The sequence below is a fragment of the Balaenoptera ricei genome, chromosome 21, assembly GCF_028023285.1.
Source record: "Balaenoptera ricei isolate mBalRic1 chromosome 21, mBalRic1.hap2, whole genome shotgun sequence".
Classification (NCBI taxonomy): domain Eukaryota; kingdom Metazoa; phylum Chordata; class Mammalia; order Artiodactyla; family Balaenopteridae; genus Balaenoptera; species Balaenoptera ricei.
The window spans coordinates 5,760,402-5,785,895 of record NC_082659.1 but is presented as its reverse complement, the minus strand read 5'-3'; the positions used below and the strand labels follow the sequence as shown (position 1 = coordinate 5,785,895).

Sequence of the window (25,494 nt, the reverse complement as noted above, 5' to 3'; positions counted from 1 at the left end):
ATCATTTGGAGAACCTTGTTAAAAATAGATTCCTGGGCCCTAACTCCACACGATCTGATATGCATATTCAGTTTGATGATTCCGATTCTATGTCAGGAGATTCACAACCTGTCTCCTGAGTCATAAATTTACCATAACATTTATTTCATCTATTATTTATTTGATCACAATAACAGGAGATTAACAGTTAACTTTCGTATTTTGTCTTTTAGTTTAAAAAGGATTTTTACATACATCATTATTTTTTCTTGCCCTAACTTTCATGTGAAACAGGTGGTCAGCTATTTTTAGTCATGTCTATTTTATATGAGGAAACAGGTTTACAGAGGTAAAGTGGCTTGTTTAGATCATCCGAGGCAAAACTAAGACTTACATCTAACTCCTGATAAGAAGTAGTTTGCAGTGTTAATTTTGTTGTTATTAAATCCTTATAGTAGCATGCGACTTTTCATAAATGTAATCCTTATCTCCCCAATTTATACTTAAGATCCTTTAAAGCAGGAATTGTATCCTATATTAACTTGTATACCTAGAACGCCTAAAGCAGGTCTTATACACAAAAACTCAGTAAGAATTTATTGCTTTAATATATAGTTTTCTGAAGGAAAGAAAGAACTCTCTAAATTTCTTTGAGTATGTGAAGCATATGATCATATTAGTAGTTTTAAACCAGAAACTAGGTACTTTTTCATCATAGAAGTACCCTCCATATGTTCCCTGTAGTGTCTTTAGGGTTAGTTTATAAATCAAATTTCCAAGTAAGAAGGTAATATTTTTTTTAATAATGAACACAGTCTTGTATTTTAGTTGTTCTAGAAAGGTAGGATGCAAGTAACATTTAACGGTACGATCTTATGCCACGTTTCTCTACTGCGTGTCTGTATTTAATTTATTCCAGGGACGCCTGCCTCTCTCAGCTGGTGCTGGAATGGAGATGACACAGTGGCGTTTGCTTCCCAGAGAGGCCCACTGTTCATCTGGACCATCTCAGGACCAGACAATGGCGTGACTGTGCACAAAGAAGCCCATAGCTTCCTGTCTGATATCTGTATATTCAGATGGCATACCCAAAAAAAGGGGAAAGTTGTCTTTGGTCATATTGATGGAAGTCTATCAATTTTTCAACCAGGTAAGAATTTTACTAGTCAGGTCTCTTAAATTTTATTTTTCTTAGCATATGTAATTTCTTATTTACACAGCATAGCAAGTTAACAGTGTTTTAATTTTTAAATAATAGTTGTGCAAATATTATCCGGCGCTGTGCCAATTCCAAATAACCATTGGAAGTAAATCTTATTTGTAAGGCATCGTAGTACATTTAACTCAGCTGTGCAGATTTTACTTTGAGTTAACCCCTGTCAGGCATTTGTCCTGCATTTTTACTTTTTAAAGTCAGTTCTTTCATTCTGCACATTTACTAAGAAAATGGCCTGAATGACAAAGGACCTACAGCTGGATTATATAATAACTTACTAATACTACTCAAAAATATTTTCCCACCTGCTTGTAAAATACCATTTAGTTGTCACAGCTCCTTAACAAAGAGTATGAACTTGGGATAAAAAGGAACAATAACTCCTTGTAGCCCTATTAGTTAATTAACATGGCTCAATGGAAAGGTCTGAGAAATTAGTTTATGTTTATTTTTTAAATTTAAACAATAACAAAATATATAATAAAAAATTGAAAAATTAGATGAACAGTTCTCCACTTATAAGTAAGCACTGCTGACATTTGATAAACGTGCTTTTAGCCATCTGGTATCTCTGTTGATGGATGTGACTCCTGGTTCACTAGGTAGATGGATGAAAGTGCTGTTTCAGGATTAGAATAACTACTTTCACAAGACATATTACATTCAATTTATCTGAAATTAATAGAAGAAAGAAGAAATTGAAATTGAACAGAAGAAACAGTGAACATCCAAATAAATCTTTTCTTTCCTTAGGGAATGATCTTTCTAATGTTAAAAAAAAATGGATATATAAATTATTGATAAAGTCGGGCCATTTTATTTTAAAAAAATTTTTTTTAACATCTTTATTGGACTATAATTGCTTTACAATGGTGTGTTAGTTTCTGCTTTATAACAAAGTGAATCAACTATACATATACATATATCCCCATATCTCCTCCCTCTTGCGTCTCCCTCCCACCCTCCCTATCCCACCCCTCTAGGTGGTCACAAAGCATCGAGCTGATCTCCCTGTGCCATGTGGCTGCTTCCCACTAGCTATCTATTTTACATTTGGTAGTGTATATATGTCCATGCCACTCTCTCACTTCGTCCCAGTTTACCCTTCCCACTCCCCGTGTCCTCAAGTCCAATCTCTATGTCTGCGTCTTTATTCCTGTCCTGCCTCTAGGTTCATCAGAACCATTTTTTTTTTAAGATTCCATATATATGTGTTACCATACGATATTTGTTTTTCTCTTTCTGACTTACTTCACTCTGTATGACAGACTCTAGGTCCAACCCTTCACTACAAATAACTCAATTTTGTTTCTTTTTTATGGCTGAGTAATATTCCATTGTATATATGTGCCACATCTTCTTTATCCATCAGACCATTTTATTTTAAAGAAGATCTATTATATACATTTTTTTTTATTATATACATTTTTAAGAAAGGTGAGAATAACTGTCCGTGTGCTTCTTTACACCTCCCCTCTGTGCTCCTTGTGCACATCCTCTTGCCCCTTCTGGTTGCACTGATTTAACACGGGGAAAGTGTCATCTGTTTTAGAGTAGAATGGGGAGGGACCAGTTCTTTGCTTCCTTCGGATTTGTTGTCTCAAATGCCCTCACCCAATCTGTTCCATTCTCTGCATTGGGAGCAGATTCTGGTTATAGTTGGTCCCTGAGGCTCACAGTTAAGTGACATAATTTGCAGACTTGCTCTGTGCCCATCAGGTAAATACTACTTCCTCTCCCTCCTGTATTCTTCATCCTCCTCAGCACCAGGGAGGTGATTTTGGGACAGTAAAGACCTGCCCTGTGTCTCCTCCTCTTGCCTCTCCGCCCTCTGGGGTGTTATATAGGGACACTCCCCATATCTCCCCCTGGCTGGCCCACACCCAGAGATTTCATGGGGATCGTGACACTTGCATCTTGCAGAATCTGTGCCGCCTGAGCTCGGAGGAGAATAGTGGGGATGTGCTCTTATTCTGGTCCATATTTCATTTTGGGTATTTTTCATATTTTGTAATTTGTCATTGTGACCACCTCCTTTTTCATTGACTAGGGCTTTCTTTTCTTGCTTTATTGTTGTTATTGGGCATTTTTGAAGGTTTTAATCTGTTAAGACATTGAGACACAGTATTATGTGTCTAAGCTCTGAAATACTGAGACATTATATGCTTATTTTGGCATAGAAAGGAGAGGCAGGAAAATAAAACCTCCTGCACTTTTCTGTTCAGGTTTATGTCAGGGTAGAAAGTATAATATTTCAACAGTCTGGCCTGTGTGACTTCCAGAAGAAGCCACTGGTTTCCCATAACTCAATCACCTGGCTGTTAAACAAAGTAATTTGTGCATCTGTGCCCTCATCATCAAGTGCTATTTTTCTGGATCCACCCATGTATTAATTTGATAGGGCTGCCCTAACGAAGTACCACAATCTGGAGGGCTTAGAAAAACAGAATTGTTTTTGTCTTATTGAGATAGAACTGACATACATCACTGCATGAGTTTAATGTGTACAGCATGATGGTTTGATTTACAAATCTTGTGAAAAGATTTGCTTAGTGAGCATGCATCATGTCATATAGATACAATAAAAGGAAAAAGAAAAAAAGGCAAAAATAAATTTTTTCCTTGTGATGAGAACTCTTAGAAAATTTATCATCTCACAATTCTAGAGGCCAAAAGTACAAAATCAAGGTGTCTGGTAAGGCCCTCTGAAGGCGCCAGGGAAGAATCTGTTCCAGGCCTCTCTCTTAGCTTCTGGTGGTTCCTTAGCTTGAGGTAGCATAATGCCAGTCTCCCCAGGGTGTTCCTCCTGCGTACATGTGTGTCTCTGTGTCCAAATTTCCCCTTTTTATAAGGACACAGTCATGATGCATTAGGGTCCACCCCAGTGACCTCACCTTAACTTGGTCATCTGCAAATACCCTATTTCCAAATAAAGTCACGTCAGAGATACTGGGGGTTAGGCCTTCAGCATCTTTTGGGGACACAATTTAACCATAACAAACCAATACAGACTTCTTGACTTCATTATTCTATAGGGTTTTTAGCAATTAATATGCACAAAACATTAGTATAATCCTGCTTTGTGTTTTCCTTACATATGCAAGAGCTAATGGGTCATGAAGGAAACACTACTTTTAAATTCTGACACTACGTTCTAAATTGCGAGTTTGAAACTTTGAGACCATTAGCATTAATCCAGTGTTGTTATATTTTTACTTTTCCTGAAGAGTGGTCACCCTTACCTTCTTATTGGCGTCACAGATGGTTCTGTTTCTATGTAACTAGATGGAATTTCTGTCCTCTAGGTTCTTGCAGGAGACTATGACCTCAAGCTCTCTGCTGTCCTGTCTCTTGGAAGAAATAACAAATATTCATGGAGGACTGCCCACAATAACGCAGTTCATCCTTCATTGTGAAGCAGTGATTTTTAAACTGTGCTCAGTATGTTTGTGGATTTATATGTGTGTATTGGGCGAGGGTGGAGATGGGAAGTCTTGGTAGGTGATCCAGCTGGGCTTCAAGCCTTCTCCCTTGCAGTCTGAAAAGCACCACTTTATTCTGTATTCTGTATTGGATTTCACGTAAAAATTCTTGTATGAACGGGATTCCAGGGCCAAAAAAGTTGGAAAACTACTGTTTTAGCAATTTCAGGTTATATCCTTAAACAAAGCCAGATCTTCAGAAAATCTCTCTCTCTCTTTTTTTTTTTTATCTTCATACTAGAAATGTTTTAATTGAGTTGACTTTGGTATTATTCCAGGGATCTGGGTTCATCAAATTTGCATTGTTTCATTTTAGAAATGTTGTTGATGACATTCTGCCTATGTAATACTGTGGGCTTTTTTTGAAAACACGCAGGAATATTTATTTCTCGTCTCAGTTCTAGGAAATGTTATGCTCCTGAGCACATTTTTTGTTTGTTGTTTTGTTTTATTTTTATCCTATGGACATTGTGAATTGTGTAACCTTTCATGATTTCTTTTTTCATTGCTTTGGCCACCCAATCTCAAAGTCAAAATTTGAACAGCTATGTGGATTTCCACTATCCTCATTATTTTATTTTTCAACCCTAGTTTTGCCTTGCCCCAGTTTTTGTTTTTCATAAGAAATTCTTCTTATTGACTTATTCATATCCTATGCTTCTGTTCTTATCTGACAACACAAGTTGCCTGATAGTTGTGTAATAAAATAGAACGTAAGTAAATAATAAAATAAATAACGTATATAAATAAAAATACCATCAGCTGTTGTTCTTACGACGGGATGCAAAATTTTACAGATTCAGTTTTCTGTCTTTTATAATAAAAATGTTGACACCAGATAGAACAGAAAATGATGATGCAATTCATTATAATTTTAACTGTAAGTGTGGGGCTTTAAGCAACATGATTTAGCTTTTACAGTATTTGCAATGCAAATTTTCTCAAGTTTTTTGTTGCTGTTTTTTTTTTTCACATGCTGGAATATTTTTAATAACCATAGATACTAACGGGCATATTCAAATACCTAATAATTACTTAAATAGCTGGTACAACTTAGGTTAATCATTTTTCTACCTCTCTGTGGTTTGTAATGATTAGCTATATTAATATTCATTACTATCTGTTTTATCAAATAGCAACTTTAAAGATGCTTATTTTGGGAAAGAAGAAGCAAGCAAACTTTTCTTGATGGTTATTGCAAAAGTTTGATAAAGTCAAATAAGAGAAGCTTCACATGTACCTTCTATAATTATATATGCAAACTATCTAAATAAAATACTACCTACCTAAGAAAAACATTATATTTAAAGAATATGTTCTGACGAATTAACCTCAAGCCAGAAACTATAAGATTTTTCAATTAACTTTACAAATATCTTATATATACAAGGAGATCTATTTTTTCTGCTTTTATAATCTGATACATTGAAAAACAGTATGTAACGAAGACATTGCAGGAAGAGCTATGGTATCTTTCAATAGTGTTATTTTTAAAATAAACACTTCTTTTAAAGTTTACAGTACTTAGGAATAATTGGTACTTCTGTTAACGTTGTAATCTGTAAACTTAGTGTTTCACTGCCTTTCTTTTGTGAATGAGAGAACTGTTTAATTGGAGTCCCCATTGGTGCGTTAGCAAAGGCCTTTTTTTCCGTACCACCAGTGTGTATGTATTTTGGAAGAAATAAGAGGATGGTTTGCTGATCCTTTTCTTCACTTAATTTCACTTGTTCCATCTCCCTGTTTTTCTGGCTGCCTCTTTATTCTGGTAGCCAGGAGTGAATTATGATACGACAAGTGATAGGATGAATGAGGACGGATGACAGTAAACATTGGTATGCTGTTTACCGTATGTCCCACTGTTCGAAGCACTTCAGACAACTAACTCGTTTACTCTTAAACAAACAAACAAACTCTGGTATCGTTATGTTCTCCACTGTAAAATAAAAAACTGAGCACACAGAGATTAAGTATCTTGGGACTAAGATCTGGACCCAGGCAGCCCTCCAAAGTCTGTGCCTTTAGTCAGAACACGATGTTCTTCCCTTCGGTAAACACTTCCCTATCCCTATGCTGTTGTAACTCAGTGAAATTGTACTTGATGACAAGATGATGTATATCATTTTTCTACGTCTTCTTCTTACAGCTTTTCAGTAACAAATAGAAAAACATACAGGGTACTGGGGATTGCCAAAGCAAAGCGGTCCAGTACAACTTGCATCCTTAGGACAAACTCTAATTCCCCTCATTCCCTTGTCAGTTATGACTTCTGCATAGAATGCCAGACTTATATTCCGAGGGCTCTCAGAGATCAGTGGTATGCAAGGAGAAAGTTCATGCGATCTCAATTATTAATCTTATTTTGGAAATTTTGTTTAAAATCATCCTCTTTACATTTTCATAGGTAACAAAAGTCAGAAACATGTTCTGAGACCGGAATCTCTTGAAGGGACCGACGAAGAGGATCCCGTTACAGCCCTGGAATGGGACCCACTGTCTACTGATTACCTCCTAGTGGCTAATTTGCATCGTGGAATTCGCCTCGTAGATTCGGAATCACTTTGTTGCATAACAACATTTAATTTTCCCAGTGCAGTAGCTTCTGTGCAATGCTTGGCCTGGGTTCCCGGTGCTCCTGGCATGTTTATAACTGGAGGTAACTTTACCCTACTCCCAGAGGTTTCAATATGTGTATATTCTTTAACTGAATCAGGGAAATTGTACTTTTATTGGTTAATTTTGTGTAAAACGTATTAATATCTCAAACATTATTATTATAGTAAATAACTAGTTTACTTTATTTATACAGTGCGTCGTTAACACAGTGACAAATAAAAAGAAGGCCCAGTTTTCCAGGTTTCTGGTAACACTGGAAGATTTTATATATGGATACATGTGTGTGCATGTCTGTGTTTGTGTGTATACAAGAGACAAAGGCAGTTCAATTTCAGCCGTGGCAGGGTGACAGTAAAAATACTGGCTAGAAAAACAGTTTGTCTGGCTGAGGAGTTTGTCAGCCTCACTGAGAATTTTGACAGTCGTGATTTCCTAATCATAAGAGAATTTAGCAAAACTAAGAAGTGACGGGGGATGGGAAGGTGGGGAATTTAAAATAGTAATTAGGAATTAAGTGACTCTACTTTTACCATTTACTTAGCTTCAGAGAGAGAGAGGTCTCTGAAGACACAGAGCAGTTTCAGCTACTGTATAAATGCTTCCCATATCTGCTAAGTGTAAAATGAAAGACAAAGAGTCTTTATCTTTTCAACATTTTTAAAGAAGTCTTTACTTCTTTAAGCACTTAAACTGCACATATAAGTAGATGGATTCTTATTGATGTATCTTCATTGCCTTTAATTTCACAGGATATAATTAATGATAGATATATATTAATAATAATATATCTATTATTATCATTATCATTATTATTGAGGTGAGATTCACATACCATAAAAACTCACCGTGTTAAAGTGTACAGTGTAGTGGTTTCTGTGTTCACTAAGTTCTACGACCATTAGCATCATTTAACTCCAGAGCATTTCCTCATCCCCCAATAAACCCTGTACCCATCCGCAAGTCACTCTTCATTACGCCTTCCACACCCCTTAGTCACACATGTGTGTACATAAACCACTAATCTACTTTCTCTTTCGGTGGATTTGCCTCTTCTGGACGTTTCATAGAAGCAGAATCATTCAACATGTGGCCTTTTATGTCTGGCTTCTTTGACTTAACGTAGAGTTTTCAAGGTTCATCCGTGACGTAGCATGGATGAGTACTTCATTCCTTTTTATAGATGAATAATATTCCGTTGTATGGATATGCCAGGTTTTGTTTATCCATTTATCAGCTGATAGACATTTAGCTTGTTTCCACTTTTGTGCGGTTATGAATGCTGCCGTGAACATTCGTGTGCAGGCTTTATGGGGACACATGTCTGTAATTCGGTTGGGTGTATATGCAGGAGTGCAATTTTGGGGTCATATGGTGACTCTGCGTTTAATCATTTGAGGAACTGCCAGACTCTTTCCAGAGTAGCTTATTAAGGTGGGATTTTTGGAAGGAGGGGGCTTTCTAATTAGTCTTCAGGTATATCAGGCAGTCTTTGTTTGGCTGCAAGTGAGCAAGGAAGCAGTTTACATACATTTCAAAAGGTGAAGGATTACTTAATGGTAGAGGTGGAAAGTTTTCTGTGGCTGGCTTTCCTAGAGCAAGTGTGTCACTGGGGTGCTTTTTTGTGGTCACATTGTCATAATCATCTTTGTCGGGGAAGCTCCCAAGGCAGGCAGTCTCTCACCCGAGAAAGGGATTTGGAACAGAAAAAGAAAGGCAAAACGTGCCAAAAATTGAAAGGATGAATATCACTTCGGCTGTTTCTTTGTATTATGATATAATATTACTGTGTGAAGAATGTCAGTAAGTGGTGCTAAAAATCTGGCAAGTTGAAATTTTGTTATTTTATATCTAGGCATTTTATGTTTCAAATAAAATTTGTTAATATAATACTTGTTTCTTGATCTGACTAGATTCTCAAGTGGGTGTTTTGCGCGTTTGGAATGTTTCTAGAGCAACACCTGTTGATAATTTTAAATTAAAGAAAACAGGGTTTCACTGCTTACATGTACTGAATTCTCCTCCAAGGAAGAAATGTGAGTAAAAATATCAAAATTTGATATTTTAAAATATCATACTTGCTACTATCCAATAAAATGAGTGATATAATGATATACATGTATCAAATACTGCTACTGAAAAGCAAATTTAAAAAAATAGCCTTTGACAATATATGTGCTAAAGGTACCATCAAAGCCACACAATATCTAATATTGCTAAATTGAAACTATTTAGAGCAAAGTTACATTTAAAAATGCTATTAAATGAGGATATTAAGATAATCTCAAATAATCTACATGGGGAAAATGAAACAATGATATTGGTGAAAATAAAAAATATCAAGAGTGATGGGATTAAATAAAATTGGTCTGAACTAGGGGACTTTGTTTTAAACATGGCTCTTTTACAATGTATACGGTTTATAACAAAGTTAAAATAACCTAAACATTGGAAATGTAGGATCTAGAATATATATTCCATGTTTGAATGTATTGCATGTTTGTCGCAGGATTAGTAGTTAGTATTATAGATATTCTTCATTTATTTTTGTGGTTTTTTCTAATTACCTTTTATTACTTCTATGATTAAGAAAAAATTATAAAATACATTTAAGGTATAAAAGAAAAATCTGGAGTATGGAGGGGGAGGTTTAGAATTAGAATTTTTCCTAAATATGAAGGAAAAGAAATTGACTTCCTATTTAAGTCAACTGTGGTTACTCTGCATGGGTGGTAGTGTTTCTTTTATTTCTGTGTGGATCATAAAAAAACATGGGGAAAAGAGTTTAGTGATTGAACAACCTAGAGTTATTGATTCCTCCTTACTCACTACTGTCTATTATATACTAAATAATTAGTGAGGCCTGTTCAAAATAATGTTGTTTTGGTTAGCCAATTTAGTATCTAATTTTGTGGGCAATGGCAAGTAGTAGAAAATCTCTGTATTTGAACCTCCAGTCTTTTCACAAATTTAAGCTTTTCCTAATACTTCTAAATCCTGGAAACTGGAGGGTCTAGAAGCATTAGGACTGGAGAAGTATTGATAGTACGCTGGGGACTGGCATATTGTTTATGTATCCTGCATTTTTTGGAACTATTTTTTTCTTTGTTTATTTGCTGTGAACACCCATCTCATAAGATGACTGAAATATCATAGGTTCTTTTCTTCCTTATTTTTTTCTTACTGCAAAAGTGGTCCAGGCCCATTAGAGAAAAATCAGGAAATATAAAGAAGCACATACTAATCTTGTCATTTTTGAGTCATTCCTTTCAGGTTGTTGATAGTTAGTTTTTTCTCCCAATTTTTTAATGTAACAGAAAGTGTGGAGTAAGAAAAATTATGTAAAAATGAAAAACTTTAAAGGTAGACATAATCATCAAATTCTGAAAAAGGATGAATTATGGATAGATAGGAGCATGAAGGGTATCAAAACCACCTATAATATCAACAAATTAAAATATTAGAAAACAGTCATGGATTATATTAATTTTAACCAAACTTTTAGCAAAATTTCGTTGAACCAAACAAATGCTTCTTTTGTTATTAATGGTTCATTCTAGTTTGGACTGCCTGTCATTCTCCGATTCTAAGAAATGAGTATTATCCTAATGAACGCAATAAGAAAGACTTTATTATATTTGAATCAAAAAAGGCAATATACTGGGAAATATTTATCTACATTCCAGTGTGTAATTAATCTAGATTGGTCTGATAATTTATGGTGGTATCATTATTTTGAATTATATTTACAAGAGTATATTTATGTTCTAAGGAAAAGCTTTTTGAAAGAAGACAAAATATGTGATAAAGAATACAAAGAAAATAACTGAACAAGGAGACATTTATGTAATTGAAAGTTGGGGAATTGAAAGTAAGTGAACAGTAAAAATTGAGGAAGCAGAGAGAAATTAAGATGCAAATGTATATCAGACAGTTGTAATTCTTAATTTGGATGCTAAATTAAAGTAAATTATAAATAATCTCAAAAATAATTATTTTCATTGGATTGAAAATTAGTGGAAGAGAGTTATTAGTTCTAAAAGAAAAAAGTTCACATGCATGTGTGTTTGCTTGTGTAGAGGAAGAAGTAAGCTATTACATCAGCACTTTGAAAGAAAATTTTAATTCAGAAATAATCGTGCTGTGCTTTAATTTATGGGGCAATAAGAAACCAAATATTCACCACATATTGTGATTCCTCAGAAACTAATTGTCATTCATTTTGCACCACTTGCACTTCTATACACCTCTTTTCAAAATAATATCCCATTTTGTGTATATAAATATATAAATATGGGCAATGCTGCTAAAGTACTCCTGGGGCAGAAAATCTGATCATTGCTTAAGAGTTTACTGATATAAATTCTGGATAAAAGAAAACGAAGAGCGTCTTTGTAAATTAAGTCCTGTGGTTTCATTCCAGCCTATGGGAAGGTAACTGGCATAAATGTTTACTTGTTTATTTTTTTTTTTTCTTTTCTAGTTTCAATCCAGTCCCCAACCAAAAATCATTATACATCCTCAACGAGTGAAGCAGTACCACCCCCAACTCTGACACAGAATCAAGCATTTTCTGTTCCTCCTGGTCACGCAGTGTGCTGTTTCCTGGATGGTGGAGTTGGACTTTATGATATGGGAGCTAAGAAGTGGGATTTTCTTAGGGACTTGGTATGTCTGCGGTAATTCTTTTATACACAATACTTATTTTGTGTATAAAATGATGTTTACTTTTACTTACGTATTATTGATGATATTCTAAAATTATTTTCATAGAGAATCACATATTAGGACTTTATCTTGGTTGATTGAAACATTTTAGAAAACTGTATAGAACTATTAAAATTATTTAATTGTCAACATTATAAACATTAAACTTCTTTAAATATTAATGTCTGTTAAGCTTATCAGGATTACTCTGCATTTGGTAGTTTTCCCATTATTGTGTGGGCCACGTTACTCCTTTGTATCGTGGAAAATCACATAGTTGTAGTATATTTTGGAAGCAAAATGAGAAAGAGAATATTCTTTCAGAAGGAAGGAGAAGTCCACCTCTGCCGGTTACTCTGAGTTTTCTTGTTCTCATTCATGAAATGAGCAAGGTTGGATTAAGTGTTTTCTAAGATTTATTTCTATTAGGGAGTCATAATAATTCTATGCGTCTACGAACTTCTGTTCTCACGATCGTTAAGCCTCTGTGTAAAATAGAACACAGCCCTGCTGAGGACTCACGTTTTGTCTGGGTTTGTTCTGTGTTTTTTTATGCTGCATCCCTAGGGTCATGTGGAAACGATCTTCGACTGCAAATTCAAACCTGATGATCCCAGTCTTCTAGCAACAGCTTCATTTGACGGCACGATAAAAGTCTGGGATATAAACACACTGACGGCAGTGTGCACTTCCCCAGGGAATGAAGGGGTTATTTATTCCCTTTCGTGGGCTCCAGGTAAGAAGTATTTTATTAAAATCAGGAATACAATTAAATGACTTTCCTAACTTTTATTTTCATTTGCATTATCTTCTTCCTCACGGTGCCATCGTACTCCAAATGATGGTGGAGGCAGATTCGTACCAACATAGTTGTTGGTGCAGTTTTTGTGGGTTTTAGAATAGACTACCTGCACAAGCACGTTGATTTCTGGGCCCTTCTATATGACATAGTCATATAGAAAAGCCACAGGAAATCAGGATGATACTGACCCATCTAATTTTAGCTGCATTTGTATAGATATGCCTATAAAGGTGTAGTGTATTTTACATTATAGAAGTTTTCCTTGAAATTTTCATGTGAATCAAATATATGAAAATAAAACATGTATTTTCTAAAAATTATAATACCTGTCTTTCTCTGATACATCTGTTTTGTGAATATGAATGATTATATATCATCACAGTTTAATTGTGAGCATGTGATTCTGTATAAACTCCACTTTTGTAATATTGAAGAACTTTTATGCTATAATAGGGTCTTTTCTTTGATCTCAGAATGATGCTACCTTTATACCTTCCTGTATGTAAAAAAGAGATGTCCTATGAAACCTCTGACATTTTCTCCCAAAACATTTTCTTCCTGTGATAAATAATTTTACACACCTAAAATGAATTTTTCACTTTATAAACTATGTAGAATGCTTTACTTATTTGTCCTAATACTAACATATTAATTTAAAACCCATTTATAACCAAGATATAGCTTATTTTTTAGCTTATCTCATTGTGCACAGAGATTTTTAGCCCTGAAAATATGGGCTGTCAGGGTTTTGATGTCTTCAGAGAATTTGGGAATCTCTTGGAATTTTATGCATAATTTTTAGCATATGTGTGCATGTTCCTATGTCTGTCAAAGATTATCATAACTATCAGATTTTCAGAGAAGTCCATGATACAAAAAAGGTAAAGAACTACTGTTTTTATATCCCTTATCTCCTACCATGAGGAGAAGATGTAGAAGGTTTTACTTCCAAGTCTTAATGACAGCAGCTGTTCTCTGAAGCAGAACATACTTAGTGCCATTATAGATCCAAAGCTAATTGGAAAAAAATGTTACTTCACTAATTAAGAAATAAGGAACAAAAAGAATTAGCACTCTTTTCTGCTCCCTTCTTTACCTCCATCTTCATTTTACTTTTGATTGTGAGAGCCAACATTTATTAAAGAGGATCTGAGGTCAGAGAGGTTGAGTAACTTACCCAAGATTATATGCGTAGGGAGTAGTGGTGGAGTCAAGATTTGAACCCTTGTCAGTTTGATGTTTAAGCCTGTGCTCTTAGTCACTGTAGTTTGCATTGTCACAGCAGGGCCTGCTGGGTTGAGATACAGGAATTGGGCTGCCAGTGCAGTGACACTGTAACAGCAATGAGCTGATCACTCTTCCTTCTACAAAACGTATTCAAGTCTCAAACCTAAAGCTTGAGTAGAAATTGTGACTGTGAAAACCATTGTTTCAAATCATAACACAGAAGGCCCAATCTTACTTAAAGCTTTATTTCACTCTCTACATTGAGAGTTTGCCTTAAGAAAATAAAAATGTTGGAAAATGGAAATTCTGCCATTTTTTGCAATGTGATTACTGATGAATCACTATTGTTAGGTAAATATGGATGAAACTTAAAAGATTAGCAAAGGTTGACACTGGATGGAAGTAGAGTAGGTTATAGATGATTGCAAAATTTCCTTTATTTTTAGAGTAGATATCACAGGAAAATTTTTGGGAGTGCAAATAAATATGGAAACGTTCCCCCAATAATTTTAGAGCACTAAAAGGGTAGCAGAATGAAAACCCTAGAAAAAAATGGTGAGGACTTTTCTTTTAGTATTTATAGTCATATCACGAAATAATTCCTCCATATTTTTACTCCTAGGAGGCAGATAACAGCTTTTTCTTTCTTCTAATGGAGCAAACTTCTTCTTTGACTGCCTTGCAAAAAATTCAAGACCATCTACTAACTTAGCAGCAGTTCGATTTTAACAGATTCTTTTAACTTCTTAAAAACAAAGAGCATTGCTTATGTCTTTGATGGAGAAAATGAATTTTTTCATGTGTCCTGCTTAGAGAAATACTTTCCTAACCATTAAAAAAATTACCAGATGGTCAGAAAAATGTAAATACTGACTGGATATGTAATAATATCGAGGAATTTTTGATAATTTTTCTATTTGTGATTGTAGTAGTTTGGTCATGTTAATAAAAGAGTTCCTGTATTTTAGACATCCATCCTCAAGTGTTTATTAATGAAAGAATACAGTATTAGAGATTTGCTACAAAGAAATCCAGTAGGAGGCTATAGACAAAATAAGATTGACCATATTTTGATAACTGTTGAAATTGTATGATGGATTCATGCATTATACTGTTCTTTCTATATTTGCATACATTTGATAATTTTCATTATTTAAAAGAAAGAGCCACTTTGCAAACTCAAGTCTTACTTTTTCAAAAATTACATTTTTGAAAAGAATTACATTTGTGGCAAACATTTCATATAATGTCTAACAAATTGTTTCCTAAGGTGATTTAAATTGTATTGCTGGAGCAACTTCTCGAAATGGTGCTTTTATTTGGGATATTAAAAAGGGCAAAATCGTACAACGATTTAATGAGGTAAGATGTATTTATTGCTAGCCGAATAACATAATGTCTTATATGGCTTCACGTTTTTTAAATGCTTTTCTCTCTTAATTTATTAGTTAGTCACCAGGTGGCATTGTAGTGTTTTAATTAGCAGAAAATCCAAGAGGACATGCACGTGCTAAAATGAATTCTGAAAAATGTAGCTGAGTCTAAGATATAAAAATTCACCTAAAGTTGCATTAGCGGTTCAAAGGAATTTTGGGTCATCTTCCACAAAATTGTCTAGGCAAATATTCAAAAGTTGGAAAAAGACTAAACTCAGAACAAGACCCAAATTATAGTCCCAATTTTGTCACTGATTAGCTCTTGACCTAGAGAGGATAATATTATTGCCTTGAACCTGATTGTTCATTTATTTATTTATTTTTTAACATCTTTATTGGAGTATACTTGCTTTACAATGGTGTGTTAGTTTCTGCTTTATAACAAAGTGAATCAGTTATACATATACATATGTCCCCATATCTCTAATGTTTGTTCATTTATAAGATGGTGAAGTTGGATTATATAATTTCTTGGGTTTCCTTCCAAGTCTCAAATTCCATTTTTCCATGACAAGTTCTAAAAGCTCCCCTCTTCCTATCTGTAGTGTCACAGATTGTACTTTTCCTTCTGCCTGGAGTAAAATTGTCATCTCATATTTCCCTGGGTTCTGTTAATATTTTGTAAATACGTATGCTCTCGTTACAGTATGTTAGTTGTGAATGGAGGGAAGTGTGAACAGGATCTAGGATTGTCTCTCACTCTCTTGAAATTTCATTCATTTCAAATGATTACTGTTGAAGTTTATTAAACATATAACTTACTTGATAATTATTTATATATCGAGGCTTTAAAACCATTTATACAAAAGACTGTTGTCTCTCTCTGAAAATCAAGTAGCCTTGATCTTCCAGGGGTTACGGAAGTTATGTGACAAACACAGAGCCTTAGGGAAACTTCACCAACCGCCAGTGTGCCATTTTGCTCTCAAAAGAGGAAACGTTGGCAAAGGACTTCAGTTCATCCTTCCCTTTCTCTACTTAACAGCAATCCTCTCAGTTTAGCACTCCCCCAGCCCACCTTCTGCCCTTCCCATCACCAGAACGATGCGTATCCCATAATAAATATGGATATAAGAAGAAAAGATGAACCTGGAAAAGAAACTTTTGACCTAATTCAAGAATCTTATCGTTGGATGTCAAATCTGTCGATTTCTTCTTCTAGCATCTCGGCGTCCTGTCAACTAAGTATCTTCCTATTAGCGCTCGGCAGGTGCAGCCTGATTCCAGCAGCCCAGCCCTGAGCGTCAGGGACGTCTCTTACGTCCATTTATGTCTTTCCCAGCTCCAATAGCATAGTTAAGACCAATATCGAAACTGCTTACATCTAGGATAATAAATGTGGGGAAAATGAACACTGCCAGCTTCAGTTAACTAAGTTACACGTGCCTCACAAAATAAAATGCAGGACGTGAGGGAGCCGTAAGTGCCCCGTTCACTGGGACGAACACAGCTGATGGAGGACCTCCCCTCCTTCAACTGAGGGAGTATAGAGACTACCTCCATTCTTGTGTTCATCTTTATAAACCTACCCACCTTGACCCCCCAAGAAAGGTAAAAATAGCAAACTGGAGACCACCTTAGTAAAACAGCCTTAAAGCTCCACATAAAAAGTCACTTTAGTCTTCCCTTAAGAGCAGCCACGATTTAAGTGCTATATAAAACTGAAATGTTTTAAACAAAATTTGGAAATGGATTGGTTGCAGCCTTTATTCACCCATTACCTAGTTGATGAATGACATTCCTATGTATAAAATATATTCTCTGTGTTTTTAAAAATTCTCATCATACCAGCTGTGACTGTATTCCTTTACCCTTTCCCAGTCCAAGAATACAGATAAATATAGAGTACAGGTAAATACAGAGTGATTTGTTATAATAATAACCTTAAACCTTCTTTGTTTCATAAAAATAAAATTTTGAAATTTAGAAGAACAATCAATAATAACAGCTGCTTGCAGCATCTCTTATACTGTAGTTTTAGGAGCCTAAATGGGTTAGAAAGCAGATAGATAACTATCTTCATCTCCAGAAGGGCTTTTACAGAAAAAGGTATTAAGCTATTAAGCAGAGCTTAATTCTACATATGGCTGAGGAAGCAGATTCTGGGTCTTTACCAGTGTCCACAGAATGGAAATAGAGCCACCCATTTATGTCTTAAAACAATGGTTTTGTTTCTTAAGTGTTGACAGCGTTACACATTCTTTAAAGTATGCATTCGGCTTTCTGCTGTTGACAATAGTGTCTCTGTAGCATCATCTAGAGCAAGTTCCTAATAGAAAAGTAATATTAGAAGAAGTAAATAAATAAGAGGAAAAAGGGGTGAATTATTTCTTATTGATAGGTATTTTACATTTTTTGAAGCATGGAAAAAATGGAATATTCTGCATTGCCTGGAGTCATAAAGATTCCAAACGAATAGCAACCTGCAGTGGTGATGGTTACTGGTAAGTACTATGTATGAAATTACACTGTTTATAAAAGATACATTTGATAATATCAATTGTATCATGTTAGCACATACATTAAAATATTCGATGAGATTCCATTTGTACAGCTCTACCTACTATCATAAATATTATTTATAAGCCCGCATAGGCACATGCTACATTGCTATGATATATCAGTAATAAATAACAATGCAATGATGTTTAAAAGTAAACAAACCACTAATTCTTTCTAAATGAACATACTACTCGAATTTTAACTAAAATACTGTGACTTGCCTCAAAGAAACTTAAAGGACTTTCACAGAGTCTAATTTTCATCACATTTTGAGGGAGTGGTATTTCAGTTTTGCAAGTGATTAAAGAGGTACCAAGTAAGTGCTCTAGAAACTTGTTCACAGTAGGTGTTATTATTTAAAAAAGGATAAAAAGGCTTTGTAAGGAGGAATAAGGTCATGCCTGTGGGAAATGCCTATTTTTAGAAAGTGACTAACTTCTCAGAAATATGTGCTTTCTTAATTCTGTTGAGTCCCAGGAAAAAGTAGGCTTCCAAGAAATATATGTAAGGGAAGAATTGCCTTTGAGTTAAAAAAAAATATTTTTAATCCAGTGGTGCTACCCTATAGCTATAGGTATTGTCATCTTTGACAGGTAGTATAAGCACTTATGGTTGTTGAGAAGTAGTAAAGTTTATCTCCTCTTAGGTTTTGCTATACCCAGCCCAAAATCTTCTCATCTTCACTTTTTAATTTCAGTGGAAAATACAGTAGTTATGGAAACCAAAGATCTTTACCAAGAAGTTAAAATTTTCAGAAACAACATTTAGTGATTTTTTTCCCTTGAAAATGACTATTTGCTAATTGATACATACCAAAATACGAAAGATGTACGTAAGAGTTTTTTGACTAGGTGATACACGATTAGCTTTACCATGTTCTCAGGGCATTACTTATTTGATAAATACCACAGTCAATGACTAAATATTTGGAAGCGTAGGTCACCACCACTAACCAGTACCCTCAAAAGTTTTGGTTGGCCCAGTGATGTTTTAAAGGGTCTTTTCCAAAGACTTTTAAAACTTTGCAATACGCTAATTTATACACAGCTTTGTGTCCCTAATGGAATCAATAGCCCTTGCACTATGGTAATATTATAGGAGGGTATTAGAACTTCTTTTGTTTTTGCAGTGAAAGTATATAGGATCTGTTTTGGGAGAAGGGGTCCTCTGAATTTCTAGTTGTATCACTTAAAATATGCCACGAAAATATTATATGTCTTGCAGTTGGTGTAATAGTGCATGCAACCAACACTATAAATGAGTTGTTTTAAACATACATTTTGAACTGTTAAATTTTGAAGCTGAAATCTAATGCATATGTTTTAAAATATATGTATTAAACTATGTATTTCCCTAATTAAAAATATAAGAAATCGTTTCTAAATAAAAATGTATCTCCTTTAAATTGGTTTCAGTGGGTTACCATAATTAATACTATGTGATATAAATATCCTTACTCATAATTGGTAATATTATTTACACAGTACTTTTAAATGTTCCTTGTGCTTTGCAGACAAGGTCTCTTTCCTAAAACACTTATGTTCGAATCTTACAGCTCTGGCTTTCTTCCCTTGAATGATGTATGTAGACTGTTGTAATTTTCTATTAATACATTATACTTAATTTCAGTATTATTCGAACAGTTGATGGTAAAGTACTACACAAATACAAACATCCAGCTGCAGTGTTTGGTTGTGATTGGAGCCAAAACAACAGGTAAGTATTTTTTCCGGAAATAAGTAATAATTACATTTCAGAGATTTTGAATAGCCATAAAGTTTAATGTTATTTCCACAGGTAATATTCATGACTCTTTTTAGGTAATATTCCCTTTGCCTAGCCTTGTAATTGCATGTGTAACTGTCTGTTTTTATTCCGTGAGGTTTTTATATGATTTAGAAATACTGATTTCCAACTTTCAAGCTATTTCCTGCTGCTTTAAGGAAAAGCATATGACTAACTAATGAAACTTGGAAATCAGTCCAATCTGTGTGTGTCTTCTGAGAAACGTGGCCCTTTCTCTGAACCCTTTTTAGGAATCTGTGCAATGGTATTTTGTTCCCCGTGACTTTCCATTGCCCCCACCTAATGCAAATGCCACGGCCTTGGGTGATTTCCCATGACACGGAACTTAGAATGGTTTTGAAAGGTCAACCTTGCTTAAGAGCCTGGCATTAAAGATCAACTTAGGTTTAAAAATTAATCCAAGTCAAACCTCCACTAAAATTGATCCTTTAAGTCACTGCACTTCCAAGAATCTTGTGTTTCAAACCTCTCTTTGATGGGATATAAATTATATTAAAAAATTCAAACTTTCTTTAAATATTGTGAAAACAATGTGAATTATGCTTTTCCATATTAGAGTTGTAAAATATACATACTAAAATTTTAAAACCTTATTACACTGTGTTCTGAGTCAAATCACATACTATACAAAGTGATGGATCTATGAGTTTCTTCCAGTAAATATAGAAGCATTTATTACACACAGTTACAGGTTCTTTTTTTTTTTTAATCATTTTTTTTATGTGGACCATTTTTAAAGTCTTTATTGAATTTATTACAATATTGCTTCTGCTTTATGTTTTGGTTTTTTTGGCCCCAAGGCATGTGGGATCTTAGCTCCCCGACGGGGGATCGAACCCGCACCCCCCTGCATTGGAGGGTGAAGTCTTAACCATGGACTGCCAGGGAGGTCCCCGGTTAGAGGCTCTAAAATGAGCTCGTGACCAGCTCTTCCGTAGTATTTCCCATCTCAGTGGCCTGAAAATGCAAACAACAAACTGCTAAAGCCCAAATCCTTGACCTCTTCTTTTAGACCTTATCATCTCTCAATTTTCACTTCCAGCCAGCCATCAATTCCTGTCATATCCTCCATCTAAATATCCTTCTTTACCCAACCATCCCTCCAACGACTAAACTAATGACATTTGTCTGTTTTGGGACTTCTGCAAAAGTCTTCTAAATCAATTCCAGAATTCACACCTTTCGTCACCACTTCCTCTCTCTGTGTTCTCTAGGTTGCTGTCAGAGTAAGCGTTGAAAACCACAGATGTGAGCACTGCATTCTCCTGCTTAAATCCTTCAACAGTTTCCCATTGATCTTGGATAATGTGCAGAATCTTAGCCAGTCCTACAAGGGAGTCCCTGTATAATCCCATTCCTTTGTACTTTAGTGTCACATTACAAGCCTTGCTCCCCTTGTTCCTTACATCCAGCCACAGTGGCTTTGGACTTCTTGAACCAGCCAGCTCGTTTTCACCCCAAGGCTTTCACTCCTGTTTCCCCTTCCATCTAGGATTCTACTTCCCACCCACCCCATAGAACTCCTCCCAACCCGGGCCGGATATAAGTAACTTCTCCCTATCCTTCAGCTCTCAGCTCAAAAAACCACTTTTGGAGAAAAGTCTTCCCTGACCCCCATATTAGGTAAATTTCCCCTATGGTATAATAAGCCTTGGGTGCACTTAACATCATAAAATTAAGTTTTATTTGTGAATTGGCTGCTTCGTCCTCTAAAATGTAAGCTCCATGAGATCAGCAGTGGTTATCTATTTTTAGCAGTATATTCTTAGCAAAACACTGTACTTCTGACCCTCACTATGCCTTGAAAAAAACAGATGTTTAATAAATATTTGTTGAATATAAAAATGAGTAATGAGTAGAATTACCTTGCATATGATCAACAGAACAGTTCCACATTCTTATTTCTGTGTTTTATAGGGTTAATAAGAATTTGACCAGTAGGAAAAAAAATAAGAAATTAATGCAGTATGCCTTGTTGGTTAAGAAAACTTTTTTTTAAAAAAAAGTCCTTTATACTTAACTACTGTGTCTACTACCAAGCCTACCTAATAAATTTCATTTTTCATTTTTTTTTTTTTTTTTTTTTTTTTTTTTTTTAAGAAATTCACGTTCTTTTATTTATTTATTTATGGCTGTGTTGGGTCTTCATTTCTGTGCGAGGGCTTTCTCTAGTTGCGGCAAGTGGGGACCACTCTTCATCGCGGCGCGCGGGCCTCTCACCATCGCGGCCTCTCTTGTTGCAGAGCACAGGCTCCAGACGCGCAGGCTCAGTAATTGTGGCTCACGGGCCCAGTTGCTCCGTGGCATGTGGGATCTTCCCAGACCAGGGCTCGAACCCGTGTCCCCTGCATTGGCAGGCAGATTCTCAACCACTGCGCCACCAGGGAAGCCCTCATTTTTCATTTTAAAATTTCACTTTTATTTTTAAAAATCTTTTCTAAATGTTCTAATTTCTGTATTTATATTCCACTTAGCATCCTAGGAGATAAGTGAAAAACACCTTAAACTTATAAAAGTTTATTCATAAGATATTTCTGAATTTATAATTTTGATATCTGTATGTACCTTCTTTGAATATTTTTTCATTTCTAAGATTTTATCTTTATGTATCTGCATAGACATATATACAGAAATATGCTCGTGTATATGTGTAAATATTTGTATTATGCAAAATATATTTTCCCGCATAGAGGAACGGGCTGTTTATCAGTGGGCCTTGGGCACATGTAATCTACACATTATAGATTGGCATGCAGTTTACAAACTGGTGTATTTCTGCCTGTAAGGTTAAATAAATATAGGTATTACAACCCATGCGACAAAAATCAACAATTTGAAGTTTGGAGAAGGTTTTGATAACAGCTGGGTCCAAAACGTGTAACTTCCCCTCTTTACCTTTAAAGCCTGGGGACTGTTTATATGGTTGTTAATGTTCCTCCGGGAGACTGTTCTGGCTGGTACCTGATGCCACAGGTCTGCCTGGTACTCGAATTCCTTTGGGAACAGTATTCCAGGCATGACGGCTAGGGTGCAAATAGTTGCTTAGCTATCTCACTCTCTTAGAGATAATGAGCCAAGATCATTAAAAGATCAGATCCACATATTATATTCCCAGAGGATTCTGTTGGATCAAACCGTTAAGCATCTCACCAAAGAGAATTGGAAAACCAGGAATGTGACTTACTGTCAGATGAAACGACCCTGGTTCTGCGGGGAGCTTTCCAAGCACACTTCTGGGGGAAACATTGCTATTTATATCCCTACCACAACAAAATTTACCAACGGTCAGGGCATGTAGTTATTAATAACGTGCCTACCAGCAATTAAGCAAATCTCAATCACTGACCATTCAGGACCCTTCTTAAGACCCAATAGTTGCAAAATATAAAGGTCTGAGAAATACTAAAGTTATGACTCTGGACATCTGGAAAAAGAATGTATAGAAATAACTGTACCATTATCTCTCATAAATAAAATAAAAACACAACTGATTGAAAGGGAACATTGAGAAACTCTTTCTGTACTAGAGCAGTTGCTGTAAATGATGTTTTTACTTATGTAAGTTTTTAGTGTAACTTCATTAAGGGAGCAAAATATTCTCGTTTTAGAAGTTAGAACTGTGTGCATTTAAAGACTATCAGTAACAAATAATATCAAACTTTTTATTTTTTAATGTGCCGTGGGTGATATTTCAGAGACATGATAGCCACTGGCTGTGAAGACAAAAATGTTCGTGTCTATTATGTGACCACCAGTTCCGACCAACCACTGAAAGTGTTTAGTGGGCATACAGAGAAAGTGTTCCATGTTAGGTGGTCTCCTCTGAGGGAGGGAATTCTTTGCAGCGGCTCTGATGATGGGTATGTATTTTTGGATTCTAATTTTCTAGTCCTAAAAATCATAAGCTTGTAATTTTCTAGAAATGTACTTATTTATATGATCCAACATGTATGTGGAACTATTTTAAATATGTACTTAACAAGTAGGCAGTTAAGAAGTATCTAATTGCATCCAACTACAAGTAAATTAAATCTTTCCATACTTAGCATCTTATTCATGATTTCTATTTCCTTATTTATTGTACTTGCAATAGATGCTTATTTCTCTCTTATCAGGAACAAAGTTAACAGAAATCTGTTGGGAAAGGGAAAAACGTCTGAAACAATAAACCTTTGTAAAATGTAGAGACGAGTTTATTTTTAATAATGTTCCCATATTTAATGTGGAAAACAGCTGTACTCTGTTTTCATTAAGAATGGAATAAAAGAAGATGATTATATATGTTAGCATGAAAAGAAGATATTTTAGAAATGAGGGTGACTTAACATTTTTTTCTGGGTTTATGAAAGTTTCTGAAATCTTGTCTATATTTTATATCCAGACAAGATACATTTGCATGGTACAGTTTGGGCTGTTTGAATATGAGATAAATTTAGGTAAGAAAGATCTTACTTGGTGCAAGTAAAAGTTGTAGTATATAGTAACCACATTATCCTGTCCTGGTATAAAGGGGAAAAAGAAAGGAGTCTCTTTATATATAGCAGAAAGAGATATGCCTTAAGAAATAAAATACGTGGTGTGTCTCCTAATAGTGTAATATAACCTTTGGAGTATTAATATTTTAATATTTTTCAGGTTTATATAAATCTTTAACTAAAAGATTATTATGAATTGTCCAAGCAGAGTTGGCATTGGGAGGTCTTAAATTGATCTTGAGTTCAAATTGTCCTTCAGTAACATTTGTACTATACACAATCAGTAGATTCAAGTAATATTATGAACCCATTTATATTTAAATTTTGTACTTGATCTGAGAGTGATTCCACAGACTAAGAAACTTATTTAACGGACAAAACATGAAGTGTTTCCTGTATTGATAAAAACATAGATACGAATTGATTTTTCAAATAATACCCATCATCATACATGCTGTATTTTCATGTTATACAAATTGAGTGCTCTTAAATTATTGTATGCATGTTGTTAGTCATATTTTTCTTTAGCTTTATCTGCTCTGGATATTTTATTTTAAGAAAGCAATTTTTTAAACACATAAACTGCGAAATGATATATTTAGTATTGGGGGTTAATGACCAGTAAAAGTAAGGAAAAAATATTGGAATAGGATGGCTCTAGCCTAGTTAATTATTCATTTTAAAATAAATAGAATTCATTTTTATTTGCTATAAAGAAGAGAATCATAACATATATTGAAACATAAAATGTTTTTTCAGTATACTAAGAAATAATCATTGTGTTCCATTAAGAATATGCTGATACTCTAGATAAATTATAACTTGAATGGTATTATATACATAATATTCTGTTTTCAGTTCTGTTCGAATCTGGGATTATACTCAAGACGCGTGCATAAACATTCTTAGAGGACACACGGCACCTGTGCGGGGATTAATGTGGAATACTGAGATCCCATACCTACTAATATCTGGCAGCTGGGACTACACTATAAAAGTGTGGGACACTCGGGAAGGAACTTGTTTGGATACCGTGTACGATCATGGTGCAGATGTATACGGTAAAGTGTTTTTCATGTACTTTTAAGTTTTGCTATATTAATGATTATAATTTCTGAGCAAGACAGTATTTCTGAAGAAGTCTTACAGTGTTTCATTTTGAAATAACATTTATCTTAGTAGAAAGTATACATGCTTACTATTTAAATATCAGAATACACAGAAGATAATAGAAAATGTCATCAGAAAT

General features: G+C 34.9%; 1 protein-coding gene across 5 annotated transcripts in view; it reads left to right on the top strand.

The window, feature by feature from the left end:
- WDR17 (WD repeat domain 17) overlaps nucleotides 1-25,494 on the top strand; it is a 95,985-nt gene that overhangs the window by 43,465 nt on the left and 27,026 nt on the right. For all 5 annotated transcript variants that reach the window (XM_059909717.1, XM_059909715.1, XM_059909716.1 and 2 more), the window contains 10 exons: nucleotides 899-1,129; nucleotides 7,082-7,333; nucleotides 9,204-9,326; nucleotides 11,774-11,958; nucleotides 12,565-12,733; nucleotides 15,297-15,388; nucleotides 17,824-17,906; nucleotides 19,594-19,680; nucleotides 23,466-23,630; nucleotides 25,104-25,306. In XM_059909717.1, coding sequence (XP_059765700.1) covers nucleotides 899-1,129; nucleotides 7,082-7,333; nucleotides 9,204-9,326; nucleotides 11,774-11,958; nucleotides 12,565-12,733; nucleotides 15,297-15,388; nucleotides 17,824-17,906; nucleotides 19,594-19,680; nucleotides 23,466-23,630; nucleotides 25,104-25,306 — 1,590 coding nt within the window. The remainder of the gene's footprint in view (nucleotides 1-898; nucleotides 1,130-7,081; nucleotides 7,334-9,203; nucleotides 9,327-11,773; nucleotides 11,959-12,564; nucleotides 12,734-15,296; nucleotides 15,389-17,823; nucleotides 17,907-19,593; nucleotides 19,681-23,465; nucleotides 23,631-25,103; nucleotides 25,307-25,494) is intronic.